This window comes from Accipiter gentilis, chromosome 12 (genome assembly GCF_929443795.1).
Source record: "Accipiter gentilis chromosome 12, bAccGen1.1, whole genome shotgun sequence".
Lineage (NCBI taxonomy): Eukaryota > Metazoa > Chordata > Aves > Accipitriformes > Accipitridae > Astur > Astur gentilis.
In genome coordinates, this window is record NC_064891.1 from 31,838,335 (window position 1) to 31,860,770 (window position 22,436).

At 40.4% G+C, this 22,436-nt stretch overlaps 1 protein-coding gene across 3 annotated transcripts in view; it reads right to left on the bottom strand.

Annotated features, from left to right (window-relative positions):
• EGF (epidermal growth factor) overlaps nt 1–22,436 on the bottom strand; it is a 63,946-nt gene that overhangs the window by 24,162 nt on the left and 17,348 nt on the right. For all 3 annotated transcript variants that reach the window (XR_007507830.1, XM_049815357.1, XM_049815356.1), the window contains exons 5-14: nt 20,772–21,002; nt 19,030–19,232; nt 13,630–13,755; nt 12,619–12,741; nt 10,020–10,142; nt 8,700–8,825; nt 7,585–7,721; nt 5,763–5,911; nt 3,996–4,100; nt 2,049–2,272 (exon numbers count right to left, since the gene is read on the bottom strand). Coding sequence is in view for 2 of the 3 variants with exons in the window: in XM_049815357.1 (XP_049671314.1) it covers nt 2,049–2,272; nt 3,996–4,100; nt 5,763–5,911; nt 7,585–7,721; nt 8,700–8,825; nt 10,020–10,142; nt 12,619–12,741; nt 13,630–13,755; nt 19,030–19,232; nt 20,772–21,002 (1,547 nt within the window). In the remaining variant the exon portion in view is untranslated. The remainder of the gene's footprint in view (nt 1–2,048; nt 2,273–3,995; nt 4,101–5,762; nt 5,912–7,584; nt 7,722–8,699; nt 8,826–10,019; nt 10,143–12,618; nt 12,742–13,629; nt 13,756–19,029; nt 19,233–20,771; nt 21,003–22,436) is intronic.

The following is a 22,436-nucleotide window of genomic DNA, read 5'->3' on the forward strand; positions in this document are numbered from 1 at the left end:
CAGATGAATTAGAACTTTGGAGAAGGAGTATGTGTTAGTATATCCTAAATACACATCACAAATAAACTGAAAAAACCCCACCTCTACACAAAAAAAGAATAATTCTAAGACACCATTTAAGTGTTCTGAAGCGTTAAGTTGAAGAGCATATTGTTATTCTATTAGCACTTCACTACCTCCAGTGAACCATGCTTAATTGCTGGGCATGGTTCTTGGTTTTTCTTTCCATGAAATTTGAGCAACTAGCCCAAGATCTAGATACTGGCCCCATTCAAACATTTACTCACAATTTTAGGATCTATAGCTTGCACTATCAACAAACAACACCCTGCTTTGACCTGCACTTCATTAACCTCTTAACTTATTAATAAATTAAGGATTAAAAATAGAAGTGTATTGTCATGAATGGTGATAGGAGGAACAGAAAAATAAATAATCACATGAACCCTTTCCACAACAGTGCAAACCTGAGACATTGCATAAACGAAAGGAATGGTTGTGTTGTTCACTGCCAGGTGCTTACAGGTTGTTTTACTCACAGCTAAAAACGGGGTTAGCAGAAGAGCAGAAATCGTTTTACCTATTTTGCATGCAGCTGTACTGAATGAATTCTCAGTACAGGGGCACTAGAGGGAGCTGCTGTAATAAAAATTCGTGTTACAGCAGAATGCCTATGGAGAGACTCCACCTTCCTGTCCTCCAGTGTACAGCTGTCCCAGAACAGAAGCTGAATCCTGCTCTCACTAACAGCGTTAGCAAAACATCAGGATATCAAGCCTCTCTGCCCCTCTGTATTCATACCCCTACAGGGCTGCACTTCACTCTTTCACTTCTTTCCATACAGGTCTTGACGTCCTTTTTTCCCACCTCCAAAGAGCCGTATCGCTGCTCCAAGCCTACCTCCTTTCCCATACCCTGTGCTTCCCCAGCGCTCCTAGCTCTCCTTCTCTGTTTTCGTCCCATAGGACACGGTCTCTTTCCTCTCGGAGGAATGAAGCGAAACTGCCAACAGGCTTCACAGTCCTGCTTTGCAGATCAGTTGCAAGGTGGAGCATACAGCAGAATATGCGCAGCAGGGGAAAAGAGAGGAATGCCGGGAAGTCACTCTGCTTTTGATGTCTTACGAACTGGAGAACACCGCTCTCTCCAAGACCTCACTCTGCTCACCTTCAAACAAGTGGGAGGGCATCTGGCTTAGTAGATGAACACACGTCTTCTCAGAGCATGGACTAGAACAGCAGCTGCTTAACAGAGTGACTGTAAACTCTTGACCCATGGCAGTCATGGTATTGAGCCAAGAGTCCTCGTTGTGCCCATGTTTTGTATGCACACCTACAAAATGGTCCCCAGAAAGGTATCATGCACAAAGGGAATTGTCCTCTCCAGAAACTACTTTGCCACGTACGAGGTTTTTTAAACACGTGGTTTACTTTAGATGTGGTACAACATCAGTTCCTCATTGCTAATACTTCTGTTCTCTTGCTCTACAACAACATAGTTATGTCTCAAACAATAGAAATCTCAGCCATAACAACCACCAGCATATCACATAAATCATTTTTCCATTCAGTGTCTATTGTGTATTTAGAATCATCCCAGTGTTTAACACTGTACAGATGCAGGTTTGTTGCTCAGGGTCCTTAACGGCCAAGATTAATTCTTTTCCAGTTTACATCAATATAATTCACTGGTGTGACAAACACAGCAAAACCTGAATTACGCTAAGCAGCCATGCATGGGACAAGCAAACCACATTTCTAACTTTTCCCTTCTTTTCATTTTTCTGCGAAGGCAGAGGAGTTCTCTGTACAATGCAAAGTGGCCGATTAGTAAAAGCAAAGAGTGTTAGAAAGGTGTTCTTTTGCTAAAATGAATAAATAAAAGTCAACTGGGTAACAGAATGAAGAACTAAGTGATGCCGGTAACTTCAACAGAGAGTTGCATGGGATATACAGCACAGTTGCTGGCCTGTAACTCACATGCACATATGCAGACACACATGCATATTGACAAGCAGCAGTAGGTAATTATCAACCCCAAAGCCTCACCTACATCATTCTGTGCAAGAATTCGACGACCAGAACCATCCAGGTTTGCACTCTCAACCACCGACTGCTCAGCATCACACCAGTACACCTTGTTGGCTAAGTAGTCGAGAGCTATTCCACTGGGCCACACCAGACCAGTACGGGCTATAACCCGGCGATCGATGCCTTCTAATGAAGAGCTGTCAATCCGGGGACTGACCCCCATGTCGGTCCAGAATAATCTCCTTTAGAAAACAAAATGCATACAGGAAGTCAGTAGGTAAATGTTTGTCCTCCTCCCCATGGAGTTCTTTCAAAATCAGATCAGAGCAATACAGGCCTGGGGCATATGAGAAAAAGTGCACACTTCAAGCAAATATATTGGCTGCTGATCTTTTCACACTTGCCATAAGACTCCAGGTGATTACACTGGGACTTAAGCAGAATCCCCACTCTGTTCGTTGGCACAAAACCTTCGAAAAACAACTCCCACCTGTGCTAATTGCCAGCTCTTCATATCTGCTTTCTGCATTTTGCACATGACTGCTGACAGCGATTTAGCAAAGCCAGGCAACAGAAGATGATGCATTAGGCAGCCCCTTGTCTAAACAAGGATGTAACAATGCACAAAGGGAACCAAAATTACCCACCACTCACAGAAAGCAAGCAAGAGTCCTCAGGTTATTCTGTTTTTAAAAAATAAACCAGTATCAGGCCCAGCCTCTTTTCTTCTTTGAATAAAAACATGATTCTCAGGGTGTCTCTCTAGAGTCCTGAGTGTTAATCACTGAGTGCTTACTGTTTTTCAATGAATGGACAGTGCTACCTGGCAGCTCACAATGAGGATAGTCAAAATCACAAAATTACTGCTGAAGTTTGGACTCCAGTCTTCCCAGGCATCAGCTGCCTGTGTCAGGTTTATTGAAATAACCCACAGATTCACTTAGTTTTGTTTACATGAGCAGTTTTGCTGTAGCCAATGCAGGGATCAGTATTTTCAGTAGCCTTAATTGTGTCTCAGATCCTCTTTAATACTGACGTTACAATTATGGACATTGCTATAATGTCTGTTCCTCCTTTCACTGTTAACTTTCTAATATAGAAGGTTTTAGTGACGTTTCCTCCTCTCTTTCCCCTAGTAGGCTTTGCCTCTACCAGTAATTCTAATGAACAATCTCCCTGAACCTACTTGTTCATAAAAGTTTTCCTGCAAAATGTCTCTACTGTGTTCAACTTCTACTGAAATATTATTTCAGGTCTTTTATGTCCAGAGTGAAGCTAACAAAACACCTGCCACAACTTGGTTTCATTCCTTCATTCGTCAGTACTTAGTTATACCAGGATAAGAGCATTAAAAAAAAACCAACAAAAAAAATCAATAGATTTTAAATCATCCTACTTCAGCCATATTGACTGTAATCCATGGGGCTTTGCCCCTCATTAAAATGGCCAGAATTTCATCAGAAGTTTAAACATCCAAAACTCCTGTGATCATCTCAGCTCTAGGTAAGAAGATATAAGGTGCATTTAAATCAACAAATCTCCACAACAGTAGATTTGGTTTAGTTTCCTCAGAAACTGAAACATGGCGAGAAAAATCCTTTGTAAGCACCATTGGTTAAAAGTGACTACCTTCTTTACGCTAATAGATATGGAACCATCAAAGTTTGTAGTGTGGTGCTTACAACCGTCAGGGTGACTTCAGTTGCTCGTGCTATTCTTTAGCTTAAACATTATATCTTTAATGTTTCTGGTATTTTTTTAAATCTATATGAGAAATGAACATGTCCCAACTCACAAAAGAAACCCAGCAATAAAACATTGCAGTTCAGACAACTTTGCAAGGCAATGACTATCCTAACATGAGACTAATGTACTTTTTGACTGCCAAAAGGGCAAGGCTGGCATGCTCATTTTTGAAAAGCCTCCCCAAGTATTACACAATTAACTGGGTTAATCATTCCTTACTTAGCAAATGGATGAACAGCAATCCCTCGGGGTTGGGAGATATCCTCCCAGATGATCATTTTTCTTTGCATTCCATTCAGATTGCTCCTTTCAATGCAAGCCTTCCTGCAACACACATGGCACTGTTAGGTCCTCCCTGCTATCTTTTTAATTACCTTCTCAGGCAGAATGTAGTAAGTTTTTGCATTGCTTTAGTTTAGCACAAAACTGTAATATGTAACTTTACGATGACAGGAAATAATCCTGCTGATCTACAACGCCTAGTTGTTTTATCAACAGGTAATTCATGTCACTGCCTCATTATCTGGTCCAGGTCATGATGATAAAATACCTGCTGCTCTGCAGGAGCCATGAACTTCTCCTTTTCTGGGCAAATAATGAGTTGGAAGTATGATCGCTAATAGATCAGTGTTAGCTTTAAAGGGAGTCAGGAGGAAAACAAGCTCCTAACTGAATGGCATTATCAAATGTATAAAGAAGTTTTTTAAATAGTACTTTTGGATGGCATTTTTCATCCAGAACTTGCCAACCATTTCACACATTATATCTATTTTACAGGAAAGAATGAAGGTAAGGTCCTTATGATCACTCATAAAGTCTATGGCAGAGTCAAGGATAGAACCTACATTGCCAGTCCCCGAATCCAACTTTCTTCCAGAAAAGAGTACTCATTGCTACAAGCTTCACCTTGCCAAACAAATATCAGCCTCTACCTGAACGCAAGCCTACAGCCTTCCATGCTTATCTGAACCTGCAAAGAAAGGCCACGCGAAGATGGAAGGAGAAATATATTCGCGTAAACGTGGAATACAAACAGGTAAATGCAGTGAGTGTGAGAAGGAACTGGCAGATACAAATTCACAGCTTCACCCTTGACTCTTGTCCTACAGAGTCGAGCACCACAATTTCCCATTTCACAAGAAACACTGGCATATTTATACAGGAGTGCAATCATGTAGACAAGATTGTACCTAATAACAAGGAAGTGGACTAGCAACATATTTAAAAGGGAGAAAGAAGGTGATCTGGACATTCAAACCCACTTTTTATTGACTAATAAATTACGGGTCACACTGAAACATCATGACCACTCTCAAGGAGTCTTCTTTACGTGTTCTGATCTGACACTGCCTTTTCACCAAAGGTCAATTTTGTTTCTCTCTGCATGTAAGGTTAGATATTAGCTGAAATGTGAAGTAATATTGTCTGCCAGTGGTCATTCCTCTTTTATTAGAGATAATTGACAAAGACTCTCCATTAGCTTAAATGGGCATGATTCTAGCTGTCAACAATGCTGACTTCTGCCCAAGATGTACTCAGTACAGTAACACTTTTTTTTTTTTTTTTAAATATATATATATGTGTGTGTGTGTGTATATATAAAAAGATATAAAGATATATGTATATATACACACATGCAGTGTATGTATATAAATACAAATGTAGACATATATATATTCACATGCCCGTGTGCACATACGTATATGTATATATGCAGTACATGCTTTAGATTCCTTGCAACTGAGCCCAAACCCTTGCTTCTTGGAAAGACAAAGATAAAAATACAATAGCAGACTCAAAGTGAACTTCCAGTGTTTCAGTTTTAAAGAACCTTCCAACTGTATATACTTGAGATTACAGCTACCCAATCAGAATGTGAAGTGTTACTGAATTTAGGATGATCTATCAGCTATTTCTGTACTACCAGTCATGTATTCCAAATATTTTATGGCATGCTTCAACATAAATGCACTATGGAGCATGTACCCTCTGTCTGTCCAATACAATTTACGGTTAATCCAGTCCACAGCAAGGCCCTCGGGTATATCTATAGCTTCATGAATAACTTTTTCACGATTTGAGCCATCCAGATTAGCTCGTTCTATCCATTTCAAGGCGGTGTGGGCAAAGTAAATCTGTGAAGAAATAACAGATGAGGTGTTATTAGTTCCCATCTCACTTTCTGCTCTATTTCCCTTGTCTAATGGTTCCACTTCTAAAATAACTTTTTCATCTTGAAAGTTCCCTGAACTGCTTATTCACAAAAAGCTGCACAGGTAACCTGTGATCCCTGATCAAATAAAAAGGCACTTATCCTTCAACCAGGATGACTTCTACAGGCAGCTTGTGCTTAGCCGTAAATCCTTGTTGCCCTATATACAGCCCTCTGAATATCCCGCGGTTTTGTTTCGGCAAGCAGCTACCTCACATGAAGCACAGCTGAGGAAGCAAGAGTAGGTGCAGGCAAAAAGAAGTATGTTATCGTTTCACTGGCTGCTCATTTTAAAAAGGGCTGAGCAGATTGAAGAGAGGAGTAGTGTATGTGTGTCAAGGAGTTGGAAAGGGAAGAGGAGTTATATAATTTTCTTCTGGTTTTTTTTTTTTTTTTTTCCTCTTTCAGCCTGCGCTTACCTTAATTTTTTACCAGGTGTCTATTCTGTAAGGCTCTGACATTTCCAGAAGAGGCTTCTCAGTTTTGGATCACCATAAAAGTTCTCTGCTGGTGGGGAAACTAGGTTTGTGTTTTCCAAGAATGAGGAAAAAAAAAATTGTCTTGCATTTGATATCCAGAAGGAGCCATGTATGGCAGAACAATATGCAAAGCAATGCTGAGGCTTTCTTGGCAAACGGTAGCAACAAAACCAAATAACTTTGTTTTGATGCTAAACACGAGGCCAAATGAAGCAGGAGGGAGGCCTCTAGCATTAAACCAGCTAATTCAATCACCATGGGAGCACGGAGCGATGCTGAGCTAATTTGCCTTGCGCCTCAGTTCTGTGCCACCAGGACCAGGCTGCTGATGTTTCCAGCACCTTAACCGGGCTCCTCATCAGCTTTCACTGCACCATCCAGTACCTTTTGTAACACTTTCACGGTGTAAATAAGTCTCACCGTGGGAAAAAATAACTATCTGCCACATAAGGTTTAGCAAAGCACAGCTGAACTCCTATTCTTCCCAAATCTGCAGGCAAGGAGCAGGGCACTGGGATGCGGCCACACAGACAAACAGCTCTTTATGCAGAGATGACTCCCGTTTCCAACAGCAATGTATGGTAATATAAGGAATACAATTCGTAAGAGCAATAAACCCAGCGAGTGTTCAGCAGTTTTGTTCAACAATGTCAGGACATGGGAAGTAATTCTTGTTAAGATTACTTGTATATTTAGTAGGAATCGTGGGATGTAGCTGTACAGAAAAAAAAGATACTGTTGCTTTTACAGCTACCCAGTGAAAAAAAAACCCACAATATATTTCCAGAAAATAGTGCTGAAATTTTAAGGGAGAAAACTATCGATCACACAAAAGTTCTTTGAAACTGAAATCATGCCTGATGTGAATTTAGAAATCCAAATTCTCTGTGAATTAGCCATGTCAATGTACAAAGCACATTCAATTGGTAAGTAAAGGATGAAACTCTTCAACTAGTGTTTGGCATCCTGTACCAGTTGTGCTCCTGGACAGGCAACAGAACAACGAGAAGCACGACTTGTAATCTGGATCACTGAGAGCAGAAAGGTTAAGGCACATGAAAGTCCAATCCATTTGTCCTTGCGACACTTCAAAATCCTCTCATTTTTAATGCCTTACCTTATTTTCCACCGGGTCAGAATCCAGTGCTAAGACTATTCCCATCTGCCAGTCAAGTAAACTTGCATAATCTGTTCCATCAAAACTGATCTGGCGGATATCTTGGCCATTTGCAAATAACAAAAATGGCTTAGGACCTGTTGATGAATATTTGCACATATGTTAATTCCACTAGGTTCAAAGTGATCTCTAGCCTGCATTACCACCTAGCTAACATTGTTAGTAAGTAATGGTGGAAGACAAAATGAGGAAGGGAAGCACGAAGAACTGAAGGCCCTTGTCCTACATTCCACTTGCCTCAGAAATTAAAGATAAACCTGAATATAGGTTTTCAGCATCAGTGCCTTGCCCAAGATCAGCCACAAAATTTGTGATAAAGGCAGTCACTAGCCCCGCTGCATTTCACACTGAGTGACTTAGCCTCAAGACAATCACAGCATCACCATAAATGCCAGAATACTTGACTTCTGCGCATGAGAAGCCTTTCACAGTAAAAGCAAGAAAAATGTTGTCCTCCAAAAAATAAAGCTTTTCCTTTATTCCTGAAACAAATCACAAACTTTTCTCTCCTCCTCTCTCTCATGCAATTGGTTATACCTTGCTGCTCTCCATGGTCTTCTCTTTTTTCAGAAGAAACAGAAGAGCCTGGAATCCAAACATGCACATCAAATACCTGGGCTTCCTCGGGCCAGTGGGGGAGAAATACCCTCGTAGGGAAGGTCCTTCAACAGACTATTCCCTGCCCTGTTCTCCAAATGTAGACACCTCAACCCCAATTCTGTAACACTGGGCAGAAACTATACCCACATTTATACGAAGGCACAAAAACCTGAATACTGGCAGATTGACGTCCACAGTACAGGAGCCCAGAGTGAAATGCAGAAGTTGGATAATAGACTGAATCTTCTGTGAGGGAGAGTGAACCATATACTGGTACTTGTTCTGGTATATTTCCAAAATAGGTTCTTTTTCTAAACAACTAATACTTCCCAAGTTTCACAAAATAACCTAAAACCAGTGCAAAAATGGATCCCAGTTATGCTATCCGCTTTAAAGGACTCTCAAATGTTTTTGCTTATATTGGCAGAAATATGGAGGCATACCAAGATACTGACCTACAGCAGTGCAGTGCTTTCTGTCTCGCTGAAGCTTATATCCAGGAAAACAAGAACACTCCCAGGAGGATGGGCTTAAAGAAGAACATATCTGACTACAGCCACCATTATCTGGAGATGTGCAACCTTAAACAGAGCATTTGAAAAATTTAACTTTGCCATTTTAAGAGAAAAAATACAACAAAATCAGAGGTATGAGCAAAAGAATGATTCACTCTGCTTGGGATTTCTACACTGCAAAGCATCTCAGTGACTGACAGATTTACTGAAAGGCCTCCTGCTGAAAGCAGAAGTCTAAGGAAGTGCAAGCAAATTAGTGGTAACTTCTTCCAGAGTTTTTCCTGAAAATTCACAACAGAAGATGGGGGGATGGGCTATATGAAGAAGGCTTCCATGTATTATTATTTCAGACAACTCTTTCTCCCATGCAAGTCTCCTCCCATCTACAATAGAGTAACAAATTTTATCACACTGCACTCCATGCAAAGAAACAGCAAATTAATGCCATTGTCTCCCCAGAAGTTAATTAGGCTAGGATGGTGAATTGCTACTTTCTAATACAACAAACCAAGATTTCATACAAAAAGAAACTATTCTTTCTTCTTGGGGCTGTACAATGGTTATAGCCTCAAAGCCAACCTGAGATTACTCAGTGGAGTGTCCTTAACAAAACAGCAACACTGACCGAATCTACGTATACAGTACAGTCCACAATACTTGAGGGATGTAAAAGGGAAGGGGATTTTTCAAGGTTTAAGTCTGGCATTAATGGATCCCTAAGACTGAAAAGATACAGTTGAAAAGCTACAGGTCCCTGAATTTGGAAATCTTGCTGGAATGGGGAATGACCAATTAGTGGGTGTAGCAGCTTCAAATATTCTGACTGCAAAAATTACATTTGTGGGTAATTAGATGAAACTGCTGTAAGTTAGAGTGACTCTGAACCTGGGTTGCACAATGTCAATAAAGTCATCTTCAGATTTCACCCAAGCCCCGATTTTGTATCTACGTTTCCCCTCAAATACAAATTTTAGATGTCTCCTGTGACAAACATCGGGGAGATGCCTTGATCTGTGCCGACAACAAAAGAATTTGGCTTCCAAACATTGGATGTTGCTGCTAAGAAACATCTATTAAAAATGAAGGTGAATACTGCTCATCTTGGCACTCAAAGCACCTGACATTCCATTGCCTCCTATCTTGTCCAATCATTTACAGATGTGCAAAATGAGTGTAAAATGCCTTTATTCACTTCTGGCTCTCAGTGCCAAGAATAAACAGAGTTTGGGAGTCACCACAGCTAGAAAAAATGTTACTTACCCGTGCATGCTTTGCCATCCATTTTGAGTACAGATCCTTCAGGACAAAAGCAAACAGGCCCTTCAGACGTTTGAAGGCAACCATGGCTACATTCGGTGTCGTTACTTGTACAGGAAATTAGCTCTACAGTAATTTAAAGAGGAAAAAAAAAATAACCCTCTTTCTTAAATAGCAAAGGAAAAAGAAAAAAAGGAAAAAGAAAGAAAAAAGGAAAAAATAGAAGTGCGATGTTGAGAGTGCAACACTTCTGCGGTCTTTCTGGGGTTTGTTTTGGGTTTTTTCCAAAGTTGTTTTTTCCCACCCTCTCGTAATTATAGGAAAGGAGAAAGCCAAAATTGCTGGGTCCTGAAGCCATTATACTGATCAGCTTTAAATTTTCCAAAATTGTATGAAGACATCTTATCAAAATAGAAATAATTTTTAAAACTTTCTTTTTTACATTTCATCAAAAAAAGATCTGGCTTTGAAAACTACAAGGAAGTTATGCTGAAAGAATAAGTATAAAACAAAAAGAGAATGAGGAAAGACCACTTTCCTACAACTCCAAGGGTAACAGAGGTAGAATCAATGAAAACAGGAGATGAACTTTCCAGAAATAAAGCTATGTTCTTTAGCGGCAATTTTTGAAGCTGTAGGGGCAAAACCATCTGAGGACCTGGAAATAGCTTTCCTTTACTTTCCATTATAATTGTTGGAGCCCCAACATTTTTTTGAGCATTTCTTTAATGCAGTTTCACAGGATATGGTCCTTCCACCTTCTGTATTGCAGTGCTGCATCTCTTTACGGCAATTCTAGCGCCATATGGCAACACCCGCTGGAAGACTGGAACTAATGCGAGTTTCCCACAGCTGCTTCTTTGAATCAGCTGCATACACCGGCTTAAATGGTGCATAGCTGTTGCAAATATTGCTTCTCCAGGGCAACTGCACTCTGGACTGGCTTGTTCTAACCACTTAAGCACAGTGAAGAGGGTCAAGAAACTGTTCTCGCGTTTCTTTCTGACCAGAGCTTGTGGCTTTAAATGAAGAGCTTCGTAAAGGACTTGGAGGAGAAAGCATCAAAATGTCTGGTCAGCATTGTGGACTTCTCACCTTGCATCTCTCTTTCTCTCAAGTTGCACGGTTGGTGACATATCTGCCTTGTGCTGCAGTAGTTAAGGAGTTTTACTGTCCATGCTGCATCCCTAGCCTGTGTTAGAAAAACATTATTTTCTATCTAATTTGAGCCGCTCAAAATGTAGGCATATAGTTCAAGCTAGTCATCCAGAGTAGGACTGAGTTGCACAGTGTCTAAGTGTTGTTTTGGACACAAAAGGATATCCCACCTCCCAATAGCCTCTGGCTGCAGGTCTCCCATAGGTCTTCTGCCACATCTGGCTGCCTTCTCCAGCTGTCACACACAGCCTGGACCCCCACGATTGTGTCACTGAATCCTGCTCCTGGCTCCCTCTTAATAGAGAGGGAGAAGTGACTCTTAGAGGTCTAAAATAAATTGACTGCTAGAGTCTGTTAGTCTCTACAGCTACATTTACTCTCTAGTAGTGATATTTCATGTACCCTAGGTCCTGATCGTGCCAGGATCCGGACTGAACTCATTGGTGTGCACTGGCACTTCTACTTGGGGCATATACCAATGTTTTATTTCCATGGAAACAAGGTAGAAGGACCTTTGCCTATGCCTAAGTTTCACTTCGATATGAAATAGAAAAGTGACTGGGAATATCCCAAGACCTCAAAACTTGGATGCATTTCACATTTGATGTTCTAGACTTACTTTCAAAAGGCTCAATTAATTTGTAGGCTGAATATACGCAGTGCTGCATAAAGGGAGAAAAAAAGAAGTTCACCTCTGACTCTTACTGTGACTAAAATATGGTCCTTGGAGCTTACTGACAGACAGATCTCTGGTTTTTTCCCTGCGTTTCTTTGTGTTCTCTGCATTTAGTTTATTCACATTTATGCAGCTTCAGAGAGCTTTCTGCTTTATGTACCTATGTTATATGGATAAGTTCTCTCAGGCATACTTCTCATACACAATTTAATTGATAAAGGAAAAAAAAAACCCACGGGTGCAGCAGATCCCCAGAATAAACAACTTTGTGAGTACTTCCGTGTGTCTTATTTGTTGTAAACTGATGCACATGCATTTAATTTCATTAATGTCACGCACATTAGCAGTGCTATCAACCTTGATCTGAAGAGAAAAAAAAGATGATGCTGTAAGCTGCTCATTCAGAGACTGTGCAAATTCTTATGCAGGATAGCCAGAGTGAGCCAAATTCAGAAACCACATTTCAAAAGGTATAAGTGCTTATCTACCTGGACCATGTCACAGAGCCTAATCTGAGCAAAGAGGCCTCTCTGGAGACCTACTCTTTCTTTTTTTTTGAGGCGGCTCACACTTGGTTACTCACGTGTAACTTATACTTCCTTAAACATGACATCTGAATTTGGTTCACTCAGTTTAAGCTGATCCTGCTTACATAATAAGGGATCAGAAGCAAGCAATGCAACACACAAAACTTTCAGCAGTTCCAATGTTAAATGAGGACTCTCTCCAATATGATACTCAAAGTGTTTATGTATTGCTGCTACTTACCATGACATGTTTTTCTATCAGGCAGCAGAACAAAACCTCTCGGGCAGGTGCAGTAATAGGAACCGGGGATGTTCACACAGCCCAAAGTACAGCCATGATTCCAGAAGCCACACTCATTGATATCTGCCAAAAGAAGCACTTGGTCTGTCAGAATAATGCCATCAGCCAGCGTGAGGGAATTTGATTAATGAAACAAACCAACAGTCTTCAAGAAGTACCTGTTTTTTCCCATTCATTTTACAAAAATATGTTGGCCCTAATGAATGAGAAAAAAGCAGGTTTGCAGACCTTATTCAAATAAAGTTTAAAAACCTTCTAGCAAAACCTACTCAGGTTGCATGTGTCCAGCATAGGTGCCTAGAGGACTTTCAAGAGTATGTCTTCTCATACAGATTGCCAGTGCCAGTTAAATCCTGTGTCCACCCAAAAAATTTACATTAGACACTTTCTTCAGACAAAAAATTCTTTTAAAAAATTTGGCTCCAACATGGCTTAAGTAAAATTCTCAAAACACAGAAGTGGTTTAGAAGAAAGCAATCCTGGTGAATTTCCTGAGAACTGGATGGCTGCTCCTCAGGCAGGTCTGTAAATCCTGTAAGCTAGAAATTTTGATGCCTTTATGTCTCTTCAAATCTGGTTACATAGTGAAAAAGATGCTTCTAAAAGTGATATCTTAGCTACTATTAATAGTAATGTTAGATTTTTATTAAAATTTAAATAAAATTTTATTTTAAATAAAAATTAAATTAACAACCATAAGCATGTCTACTTATCTGACACTCCTTTAACTACTCAGGCTAAGACCAAAATTTCTTGCAAGAATAGCATTTGTGGCACTTTCATATATCTCCTTTTAGACTATTTCAGAACATGGAAGGACACAAAACTGAAATGGCACAACTGGAATTTTAAAGACCTCGGAGTGTTTTTTCATAAAATATGAGTAAAGTAAAAGAACAGAAGAATTTTTTCATCTGATGGAATAAAGCTGATGGGAGATTCATGTATTACCTTCACAGAACTGTTTATTTCGACTTAAAATAAAGCCACTAGAACATTTACACCGATGAGTCCTTGAGTCCGGCCTGCAGATTCTTCTTCTGCACTTTTCTTTGTTCATATCACAGGTTCCTTTTTCTGGAAGAACAAATATAGTGTAAACGTAATGGGGTTCTTACCATACCAACCTTCAAGGAGAAACTATTCTGAGCAAAAAGTGATCTGTCTACTTCTCAACAGCTACTTGCTCAACCCGAGGAACTTCTTATTAATAGAAATAACTTCTATTGTTTTCTCTTGGTAAAATCAGGCTAAAAAGTCACTAAAAAAAATGAAAGTACTTGGAAGATTAAGAGTAGGTCTGCGCAAATGATAATTTCTAGTTCTGTGTCAGCATAAGCATATCTAGAGAGAGCCTGAAGTAGGGGACGCTTTGGTTTGGGTGCATACCTATAGTCACTATGAAAGGGAAAACCCTGCGTAGCAGGCTTTGTAAGCCACCAGTCCTGCACAGTATTACGTTACTGGGCTCTGTAAAACACTCAGAAAGAAGAGAGCAACCGAGAGACAGCACACATGCAAAAAGAGAGAGAAGAGAGATTTTAAAAGAGAGAGAGTATACGAAGACTGAACATTATTAGCAGTGCTCACGTCTCACATTATTTAACAAAAAAATAGCTGGAGAGATCATAATGACCATATGTTTCATTTGGACAAGAAGTCTCAGCACAGTCTAGAGAATCTTTGTACTGGAGTGGATCCTGGTTTCTGACTATAAGAAATACAAGTGTTATAAATCTTGAACTCAGATTTAAAACTCGGGATGCTTCTGATGTCCAAGATATGCTCAAAGTTTCTTCAAAGGAAGCAGAAAAAAGTACCCAACAGACCCCCAGAAGCCTTCCTCCTTCTGCTGCTTCACTGAAAAAGGCAAACAGGTATTCACGTATCCTTTTTCACGGGAACAATTTGCAGGGTGTCTGCGCTCAGCTATCTTTTAGAGCTGGTGCTTATGGTTTTATTTCTGCCTCCCAAACTATTATTTTTGTTTTAATCTTCCTAATCTTCTTCTGGGGTTGTTTGCCCCTTTCCCAAGCTAAGAATAGCTGAACTGCCGCTACTGAATGTGGGTATGCAGCCACCCACACACAACATTATTGTCTTTGCCCTGTGCTGTCTGTGTAAGGCATAAGAGAACAGGGGCTCATACAGGCAAAGAAACTTGTATGTGAACAATTTTCTTGTGCTATTTCCAATTCACCTTCCAAATTCCAAGAGATGGAAAGTAGCATATTTAAATTTGACATTTAGTCTTCTGCTAGCCACAACAGAGAAAATGCTGGCCATTTGGTGGAATGACAAATCATATCCATAAAAGACTGAAATAATTTCCCAGACAGACACTTCAGCTTGGCTGAAATCATCAACATTGTACTTATTGGGGTCAAACTGATTAATTCTTCTGTGACAGAAGTTGTATCAGTAAATGAAAAATGATGAGTGGATGACTAGGTGGATATTATGTATCTTATTAAGCACGTTAACTTTTGAGAGACTTGAATTTTACATAGTTTTAGTTGAGCCTCTCTTTTTGTAGAACTGGTTTTGGACTTGACCCTTAATCTTTGTCCCTCCTGCAACTGAATCAGGAACATATAGTAGTGGGGTGTCTAATCTTCAAATACAGAACTCATTAGAATGACAAAAGTGCAAGTACATGCAATCACAAAACGATACAAACCAGGAACAAGACCACATTCAAGACTGCATCTAATGCTTATCACTGGTGCTGATTTTCTGCCCCTTGCTTGTACCATTATTGGTCTAATGAGACCTAAGACAACCAGAAATTACAGGACAAATAACAGAAGCAATAATTTTGCCATCCGGGCAATCTCAAGAAGATATTCTTTTTTAACTGAATAATTATTAGAACTCGATATTGCCAAAAATAATCACGTTTCAAAACTTGAAGTGAATGGTGACAAAATTATGAATCATGAAGTTTTAAAGGTAATCTTTGCTGGAAAAACAACCATTATGAACGATACTTTCTAGTTTGTTTGGTTTTTGTGGTTTGGTATTTTCCCTCCCATCACCTCTCTTCTATGGAAATGGGTGTTCTCAGATAATAGCCTAATGCTGGTATCTTACACTGGAAAGAAACATAACATAATTCCTCCAAGAAAATATCCTGAGTGTACTGAATATCATTAATCTGTCAGAGAAGATACTTCAAAAAAATTCCAGAGACAGTCTTTGAGATTTTAAGGTAATTAACATATTTTAGGAGGCATTAATAAGAGTCTAAAGAACATTCCAGCGGGCATTTATAAATACACATACTGTCATCAAATCAAGGGTTAGCTGTCTAAGAGAACTGAGGTAAATTAGAGGCCCTCTTCCAGATATTACCATACTAAAGTTGTTGTGTGGGGTTATAGCAACCCCCTAGCTGAATTAAAGCTCTTCTCTCTACTTATTGGCCCTGACCAATCCAGGAAAGTCTTTCAAAAGAGAAAGGGAAGAAGGGGCATGAGGAATTTAAGCAGTAAAGTAAATAATCCAAATTCCAGTAAAAAATCAGATCATGTCAGTTGACCACCTCTCATCAGTTCCCTTTTCATCTGAAGGAACTCACTTGCTATCTGCTTTAAAGAAAGCCTGATAATTCACAGCTGACACTCCATTGCAACATACACTTTCTTAGCTTCTACAGAGCATCCAATTAGTCTAGGTATGCTTTTATCTCCACGTTTCTCTGTTGTAAAAGCAGCTATAAATCTCATTCGTACTCCAGGCTCATTAGTCCTGCTTTCATCCCAGTTCTTGCACTGGATAAGCCAAGCAACATACATGCAAAGTCCAAAAGGTTCATCTGGATGCAGCCTGTTAAGCTTCTTTCTACTCCATCACTTCCCAGACATTTTTACAGGAAGGTATTTGGAATAAAAAAAAAAGGCCTACTGCTGACAGCACTTACTGCCATACAAAAATTTACTAAACGTGTTGGAAATACAGGGGTATATACTGCAAGGCATTTAAAAACACTGGTAGTTTATTTATTAATAAAGGTGGGGAAACCCTCTTTCCAACAGAAAGGGAAACACTGGAAGGCAGCATGTTATTGTGGAAGAAGTGGAGTTAATCTCCTGAGAGAAGAATAAAAGGTAAGTATCCATAGTCGATGAAATTGTGCTACACACTCTCGTGGAGAGGACATATGTAACACAACCAATAGCCCCTGAGATTCAGGAGACCACTGTCGTGAACTACCTTTCTTGGTCATCGTTTCTTCCTCTCCAACTTCATGCATATGCAGATATGGTAACAGACACCCAAGGAGGCCTCGTGAGACCTTCCAAATTTCATCGTAACCACCCTGAGATGTGTGGACTTGCCACTCTGTCTGTACCACAAACATATCCTTCCCTAGTTACTCTGTATGAGAGCACCAAACGTGCCCGTTGAAAAAAAGTGCTTCCATTTGCCAGGACGACCATTTTCCTCAAAGGAAGCACAGAACAGGTATTATCTCTGAATGGAGGGTCCCTGCTTTTACAACTATAAGCTTGATTTCCAGGAATACTTTCTCTTTTGCACCTCAGCAGCTCTTTGCACTGCAAATGAAGCATTTGAAGGAGAAAGTTCCCTTGAAGATTTTGATTTTCCCACTCAGACCAGGCTTCAGGGAGAAGAGACAGCATGGTACCATAAAAAGCTGGTGGTTGGCATGAAGACAGACAAAGCCTATTTTTTAGTAGATATTTAGAAATGGTTTGAGATATTTACAGTTTCATTTTTGCTCATATGAACAAACACTACTTTCTCCTCATGTCTGTATACTACCTATACCTCTGGGAACCCACGGCCATCTTCCCTTGGAGGTTCTGCAACCGTTGCTCGACACAAAAATGCCTCTATGTTGTTCGGTCAGTTGTTCATACCCAAGCAAAACTGGTGACAAAGCTGCTCCATTAAAGCAAGAATACTCTGTCTGCTTTCCAGAGATCAGAGAACAATATATTATTTCCCTGGACACCCTCCACTTCCTACTGCCTCAGCAGAAATCCTCAAGGAGGGTAAGCTATCCATAGTCAACTACTTTCTTTTTCTGATCCACAGGGAAAGGCAGTGACATGACCACCTCATACTGTAGGCTGCAACTGATATCAATTAAAGAGACCCAAGGCTCTTCTTTCAGAGTTGTTATGGAAACTTCGAGTCTGTCTAAAATAGCCTCATCATCCAGCCATATCACAGCAAAGACAAGACATCCACAGTATCACTTGTAGGACATAGTATGCACTTAAAAACCTTCAGTGCCCTAATAATCAGAGGTGTTTAGATGCACATTAGAATAAAACTTCCAGAAGGGAGCAGACACTTGATGAAGATAATCTACATGAAGGATTAAAAAGCTGTATGGTTTTGTGCATTTAGCAGGAAAGTATAAAAACAGCTTTGTGTAAACAAAGGGAAGAGAAGGAGAAAAATCACATTTATCGGCATGTGTATCCAGATTAAAGAAATGAGAAGTTCATGCTTAGCACACTTCCAGCCTGACACTCCAGCTGGAGTTACACACACCAGCTGGAACTGTGGATCACTGCAGTTAAAGGAAACTTCTTCCTTGACTTAGAATGATAGAATCAGGGAATCATTTAGGTTGGAAAAGACCTTCAAGATCATCGAGTCCAACCATCAACCATGCCCACTAAACCATGTTCTGGAGTACCCCGTCTACGTGCTTTTTGAATATCTCCAGGGATGGTGACTCAACCACTTCCCTGGGCAGCCTGTTCCAATGCCTGACAACCCTTTCAGTAAAGAAATTTTTCCTAATATCCAATCTAAACCTCTCCTGCCACAACTTGAGGTCATTTCCTCTCATCCTATCTCCAGCCACCTGACAGAAGAGACCAGGACCCACCTCACTACAACCTCCTTTCAGGCAGTTGTAGAGAGCGATAAGGTCTCCCCTCAGCCTCCTCTTTTCTAGACTAAACAGCCCCAGCTCCCTCAGCCGCTCCTCATAAGGCCTGTGCTCCAGGCCCCTCACCAACTTGGTTGCCCTTCTCTGGACACGCTCCAGCACCTCCATGTCTTTCCTGTAGTGAGGGGCCCAAAACTGAACACAGGACTCGAGGTGCGGCCTCACCAGTGCCGAGTACAGGGGGATGTTCACCTCCCTGCTCCTGCTGGCCGCACTATTTCTGATACAGGCCAGGACGCCGTTGGCCTTCTTGGCCACCTGGGCACACTGCTGGCTCATATTCAGCCGGCTGTCAACCAGCACACTGACTTCACTGAGGCCTGGAATTTTGCCAAAGAAATTTATTATTGTGAAAAATCAGAGTGTATGACATTATTATTCTCACACATACAACTGTATCGTTACAGTTTACTTACCAAAATCCTGAGAATCTGTTCTTGCACCTGGCTGTTTAAATGGATGTACAACTTTTATCTCCACCGGTGGAAAAAATGATGGCTTCAGGCTAATTGTGACTACAACCTTTCCAGTATACTTGTTGGCTCTCCATATCATACCAGATTTCAACTCTGAATAGTACAGGTGCTCAGCAAAGAGAGACAAACCAAGCAATTGATGTCTACAACAAAGAGAAGATAACACAAAGTGGCGCATTACATGATCCCTATATATTTACTCAGTCATACATTTTCTGAGCATCTAGTTCAGTCAAGTTCACTGTAAACAACCTTTGTATTCTTATATATCTTACATTATCTTGCATATATGAGAATCAGATGAGGTGTCAGAGACATTCCCAAATAATCCAGCACCCAGAATCCTGCAGATTTGCAAGAAATAGATGCAAAATGGATAACCTACATTTCTCACAGGTCATATTGTCCTGCGTACAACAGGTCCTGTTGTTCAGGACCGACTCAAATGACAGAGAAAGCCTAGGGATCACCCTGCTTCTGGAGAACCCAGCAACTAAAACGGACACTTGCTTTGTTAAAGGATGTAGGCCAGATAAATTCTCCCATTTCCCAATTTCCAGTGCCTGCTCTGACACTTCTGCCTGTCCCAGGAAATCAGGGTGGAGATGAAGGAGTAAGGACGTTTCTAAAATCCATCTTGCTGCTTCTCCTATCACAGGAATTTATTTTCCATTTGCTGGGCAGTTATAGCAGCAGCAGGAACCACAAAAGGGCCCAGTTTTAAATAAGAGGGAAAGCAGAAAAATACTGAAAGAGGGATTTTTTGGCCTCCACTCTCCAGGACATATTCCAGGTAGAAAAAGGAGAATCTACATCATCCAGGCTCAAAGGGAAATGTTGATGTCCTAGCGAACACCAGCCAACTTGAAGGAGAAAGGGTAGAGAAAAATCCAATGCGACAGCTGGCAACGTAGGGAGAAACCAGCTTTGTGTTCATCATATGCAAACGGTGTGCTGCATATTTAAAGCAGGAGGCTGGCAAAACCACGTCTTTTTCTCATTTTGCTGTTCTTTTCCTGAGCACCTCGCTGAAAACACACCCGCCACAGAACATCTGTATCACTGCAAAGCATGAAGGCCAAATATTAAAGGCATCCAAAAGCACAGGAATCTAACAGCGCCCTGTGCTTAGCGCCAGCACCGGGGATCCGAGGGGAGCAATTCTGTGGCGTGGGACAGTTTTCGTCACATCTGCTGACGCTTGCTGGAGAGCCTGAGCGCGGGCCCGAGCCTCTCCTCCTGGCAGCGAAGGAGGACGACAGGCTTAGAGGAGAACGGGAAAGACCTGATCTAGCTCAGTCTCTTGAGTACAGCTCAGACACCTGAGCTCACCCACTGTGACCTTGGACAAATCATTTAATCTCTGCTTTTGGCTTCTCTATCTGCAGAAAAAGGCCACTGATAAACACTCAGAGAGGATTTCGACGGATTAAGTAGTTATCATTTGCTAAAAAGCTTGGAAGATGGAGGGTACTGAGTGGCAGTATTATCCTCACAACAGTGACTTTTTCTCCATTTTCCTATCAGTAGTTTTAGATTTACAGTTACAGGCCATTTGCACTACACTTTATACTCCTTATTGTGTTATGAACTGACAAAATAAAAGGGAGAATGAGGAAGAGAGCTTAACTGCATCCCCAGGAAATGAGCATTTCATTCCTGACAAGCTCAGGAAAACTCACCGGGCAGAATTTTTGAGCAAACGAACAGCTCCGCCATCATAGTTGCACGATCCAATATGGGAAATCTCTTTCCCGTGGTCATGTTGGATCCAGTAGATCCTTGTGTCAACCAGATCTAGTGAGATGGCCTTTATTTTTACTGTGGTTCTTAAAACATTTCTCACATCACTTCCACTGATGGACACTCGGTGTATGCTGGAAACTGTACCATCTGAAGACCAAAATAATAGCCTGCGGGCAAGAGAGGTGTGTTTTGGAAAAAAAGAAAAAAAAATAATAACAAAAAAACAAAACAAAAAAAAAAACCACCAAAAAACAAACTCCACATTTGCAAGATCACATCACTGCTACACACTCCTTGTTTAGTTGTTCCTATATACAGAATTTTTCAGTCTTACCACACTGCTTTCAGAACCAAAATTAATAAGAAAGCAAGGGACTTAATACATACTCATCTATTTCAGGAAAGCCCCATAGACATCTCTACTTAACATAACTCTATGAAGAATGGAAATAATTTCTGACACCAAAGTGTTGTCTGTTTCACAGAAGCAATGTTACCACTAAAGTTTTGTTACAGTTTTTTTCTTATTTTAATAAATAGGTTTCTATCAGAGACTGCTCCAGGAAGCAATGAGATACTAGAAATTTCTCTCAGGTAGGTCAAGCAGGAATCAGCTCAGCTTAACCATGAAGCACTACTGTCTGTCTCTCTCCTTTGTTTGGCCATGCAGTCAGAGAAGGAAACTGGAATAACCTCTCAAATCTACGGATGACTCCTGCAAACTTGGAGAAAGGCATGTCTTTGAGGCAGATCCACATTGCCCTCTGCCTCTGGGAAGAATCTATCTCCAGAAACTCTAGCTGGGCACATCACTTAAGTGCTTAACATCACTTAAGTGCTTAACTTAAAAATACCATTTCTATGATTGTTCTCATTTCTTTCTACCTTCCTGCTGCTTATAGCAGACAGACTATGCTGTTATTAAATTAAGACACAGTCATAATACAGCTCCAATACTGAAAACAGTTATGCACTGAAACTTATATGTCAAGTTATTCATGGATCAGACCCCAGATTTACCGATGTGACTAAGGTTAACAACAGTTCTTCCAAAATGGCAAGTTATCCCTCATTTATGTATAGTTTATTTTTTAATGTTTGGGTTTAGATTCTTTGCCTGGGTTTCCTATGCACAAAAATTCCAAGAAGCATCATCATTTTGCCTTGTCTTCACAAAACTGCAGAATTTATACATACAAAAAAATGTAGCATAAAGCCAGCTTTACTATGTTTATTTTAAGAATTTGTTAAAGGCCCCAAAATGGATTAGATCTCCCTGGCAAGGGACTATACCAAACTAGTGAGAAGAATCAGCCCCTGCCTCACAGCTTTTCCTCACGTTACGTAGTCTATATAGGTTATTAATGTAGAGGTGAAAACATGTTTCCAGAGGAATAGCCTGATTTTATACTGCCATTTTAAAACATTTTATTAATATCTGCTTGCATTTCTGGAGCACCTGTTATTTAGGAAATGTCACTACTCTGGAAGTTTGGAGAAATGCTAGGATTCTCTTTTTACAGATAAGGAAACTATGAAACAAAGGTGGCTATAGGGTTATAGTCTCTATGCGCAACTTTTGCAAATCATTGTAGGGGCAG